General features: G+C 32.4%; 1 protein-coding gene across 1 annotated transcript; it reads right to left on the reverse strand.

Moving 5' to 3' along the window:
* Positions 1-2,535: 2,535 nt before the first annotated feature.
* LOC111042170 lies at positions 2,536-3,632 on the reverse strand. Its single transcript, XM_022326690.1, has 3 exons — positions 3,623-3,632; positions 3,014-3,526; positions 2,536-2,944 (listed from the first exon to the last, which is right to left on the reverse strand). Exons 1-3 carry the CDS (start codon positions 3,630-3,632, stop codon positions 2,751-2,753), a joined length of 717 nt encoding a protein of 238 aa, XP_022182382.1. The 3' UTR covers positions 2,536-2,750.
* Between the last annotated feature and the right edge of the window lie 227 nt (positions 3,633-3,859).

Raw genomic sequence — 3,859 nt, forward strand, 5'->3', positions numbered from 1 at the left:
CGCGTGTTTGCGGAAAAATAATATTATCAAAACGCAAGAATTATATCATTATTTTTTTTAGTCCTTTGCTCCTACTATAAAAAAAAAATTATAGCTAGTATTATAATCGTATTTATAAAAATACGACAAGATAAAATAAAATATTTATCTCGGTCAACTTTTTGTTTTGACTATTGGAACTGTCGTAATAGGCCGTATATTACAGATATCGGATTTTAGATAATCATATTTATTTTTAGACCTATTTTTAGATCAATACTCAGAGAGTTCGATGAAAAAAATAAGAAGTTAATCGGATTATTCAATAACTACTAAAAAAATACAGAAAACATGTGTGAAAATTGCGGTAAAACGAATATAGTCGCGTTTAGACGGTCGTAGTAACTCGAGTTTTGGACTTAGAGCTCTGCAAGTGGTATGGTTGCATTCGGGGGGGCCTCAGCTATCTGGGCTTTATATTGAAAAAAATCCCAAGTGTCTAGGACGGCCGTCCGGCAGCTTAGTATAAGATTTTCTTCATCGCAATAGCTAGGGATGATCGGGGGATGGTCGTTTTTTCGCAAAAAAATCGAGAGGTACCCCCCTGTTGAGAACTTTTATCATTTCCCGGTTAGTCCCGCGGTAGACCAACAATGCACAATGAGATCACCGTAATACACATACATTTGTTTTGTGTGGCTAATATAGTGCTCCGGGTGAGTCTAAGTACAGTGCACAGGGTGAGTCTAAATATACTTAACCGGGTGAGTAAATATAATGTGCCGGGTGAGTCTAAATATACTTAACCGGGTGAGTCTATATATACTTAACCGGGTGAGTCTATATAATATGCCGGGTGAGTTTAAATATACTTAACCGGGTGAGTCTATATAATGTGCCGGGTGAGTCTAAATACAGTGCGCCGGGTGAGTCTAAATACAGTGCGCCGGGTGAGTCTATATACAGTGCGCCGGGTGAGAAAGACAGCAGATAAGTATGGTGTTGCTATCTTTTTTTATCACACTTATCAATATGATTGCTTACCAATAAATAATAATAATATTCATAAAAAAATTCCAAAAAGAAAGATGGAAAAGATTTAATAATCCTAGACCACTGTCCAATACTACGTTACCATCTTCAGCCCCACTTGAAAAGCTCTTTAGAAATTTAATTTAAATTTTAACTCCAAGAGGCTAGATAAGAAGATTAAGAAGATAGGTTGAGTCACAGGACGTTTGAGATGTTAATGTGTTTAAAATCAAACAAATTTAATGTATAGTTGTATTTATTTGGACATTAATTAAAGTGATTCTGATATATTTTTTAATACACAAATCTTAATCATGTATTGAACATTAAAAAAAAAAAAATATATATATATAGTTTACACATTAAACTAGTCAGTGTCCGAAGATCGTAGCAAGTACCCTGGGCTACCGTCCCTGCGAGTTTGATGAGTCTGCTTCAAATATCACGAAGACGGTGATCTCATTGTGCATTGTTGGTCTACCGAGGGACTCACCCGGCAAATGATAAAAGTTTTCAAAGGTACTTCTCGATTTTTAGTCGAAAAAACGACCATCCCCCGATCATAGCTATTGCGACCCTGTGAAGGAACCTATAGACTCTGTGTTACCGAGGTTTGAAACCGTTCTCACCATCATATCGTGTTATACATCGATCCGCGCACAGTACTACACTATATTAAGGATTGCACCCCCGCGCCGGCTAAACTTCTCCGCCCAAATACTTCCAAAGTATTAATTTCCCCTGAAATTTGAAAGCGGCAAACTACTCAGCGGATCGTGCTCTATAGGATTCAAGTATAGGAGATGATTACGGTAGGAAGTCCGAACATCTGGCTATGGACTTGATATTAACGCAGCCTGTTACAGGGAAAACCAAAACTCCAACGATCGTCACCGGCTATTGCCGACTGCCATCTGCTTTATTTCCTTAACTCACTGATAACAGATTAAATCAATTGATTTAGTATATGGTTACTTTCATTTAATTTTTTTTTTGTTTTTTATTAAAAATTTAGAAATGTCGGCCAAATTAAGAAAAAAATTAAATTGTGAGCGGTTTTCGGTTATTACGTAGACTTAGAGCTGATATATATATTTCATTATTATTTATATTATTATTAGGTATTTCGTAATTGGCTTCTGTAGAATTAGATGTTTTTACTGTGTTTAGCAATGACATGCATTGCAAGCAAAACGAAGCAAATATTCCGTTACCTAACCTAACCTAACCTAACCAAATTATTGACAAATTAATTCAGAAAAATATATTTGACACCATCTTATTTGCAGACTGTAAGTACCTTACCTACCCATGGGAGCACACGAGTTGCGTCCCGTAAAAAAGATATACACGAATTGCGTCCCAAAAAATCAAGGACGCAATTCATGTATTTTAATCAAGGGTTCTTAAACAACTAACAAAAATAAATAAATAATAATATTAACGTTAATAATCAAAATGTCAGTCAAAAAATTGTTTATCAAATGTAGTAAAAAAGTAAATAAACATTAAATCACTTAGATCTAGTCAAAATCAATATAGGTAGTCCATAATATAATAAATAAATAAATAATAATCATAATAATAACAATAATGTTAGTAATCAAAATGTCAGTCGAAAAATTGTAAATAAACGTTAAATCACTTAGATCTAAACAAAATCAATATAGTCCATAATATAATAAATAAATAAATAATAATCATAATAATAACAATAATGTTAGTAATCAAAATGTCAGTCAAAAATTAGGTTTATACTTATTAGATAAGCTTTTTACAAAATGTAACCTTGTTATTTTATTTTCATTTAGTTTTTTTATCTGATTTTCAACAAATAAAATGTTGTTTCGGCGTTGTTTTCTATATTGACGTATAGAAATTAGCGAGCTTCTAACTAACACTACAGTATCGGTTTGAATTATCTTTAAAACATCTAAAAATGTATAAATATTTGGATGGGAACTATTAAAAAAACTATTAAATTTTTTGTGAAAAGACTCACACGCGTTTGTAGTTCGCTGTAAACTTGAACTCTTTTCTGCCCATATTGATGGAGGGAATAGTGATTCTTCTGAAATATAGTTGTTGACTAAATAGTCAGCAAAATCTACAATTTTAGAATCAACCGGTTGTATTTCTGATAGTTCAAATGAAAAAAAATCACCAACTTCATCTGGACTCAAAAACGATAATCCAAAAATATATGATAGATAGTTGCCAACTTCTCCATTCGTCCCATATTCTTTAGCTAAGCCCAGGTCTTGCATCTTTCGCCACCATGATTGTCCTAGGTGAAATCGGCATCCTTTTATCAATGTTTCTGGCCAAATTTTCTGAATTGCCTTGTGAATAGAAACTTCAAAGTCAACATAAATTACATCAATCTTAAAATCTTGGCACAATTTTGAACATTCTAAATCAATAGCTTTAAATGCTTTGGAGTAAGAAATAGTTTGCTTATCTTTTAACAAAAAATATACTAATGGCACGTAATAATTGTTAAAAAGGCCATGAACTGTAAATAATTGGCAAAAATATTTTGTACAATATTCAAACGTGCCATCGACATACACTGTTTTAATTTTACTTAAAAATTCTAAATTTGATTTACATGTAAACATTACTATACCATTAATAGAATCGTTTAAAAACAAAAAAGGTTCATTTTCGTTTGTAATACAGTCGATAGCATTTAATGCTGAATGGACAGTTAAAATATTTGTTGGTAATTTTGGTAGTTGTTCACTTCGAGCTCGATATAAATTATTTTTTATATAGCGAATATCTGTAATTGTTAATGTACTTTTAACACTGAAATCAATACTTTCTTTTAAATGTCGGTGCATTA

The sequence above is a fragment of the Myzus persicae genome, unplaced genomic scaffold, assembly GCF_001856785.1.
Source record: "Myzus persicae strain clone G006 unplaced genomic scaffold, MPER_G0061.0, whole genome shotgun sequence".
In the NCBI taxonomy this organism is placed as follows: domain Eukaryota; kingdom Metazoa; phylum Arthropoda; class Insecta; order Hemiptera; family Aphididae; genus Myzus; species Myzus persicae.

Excerpts from the sequence above, each read along its gene's own strand:
- LOC111042170 (XM_022326690.1), bottom strand. Across the intron at positions 2,945-3,013 it reads ACAGCGAACTACAAACGCGT|ATGTTTTAAAGATAATTCAA; the intron begins GTGAGTCTTTTC and ends ATACATTTTTAG.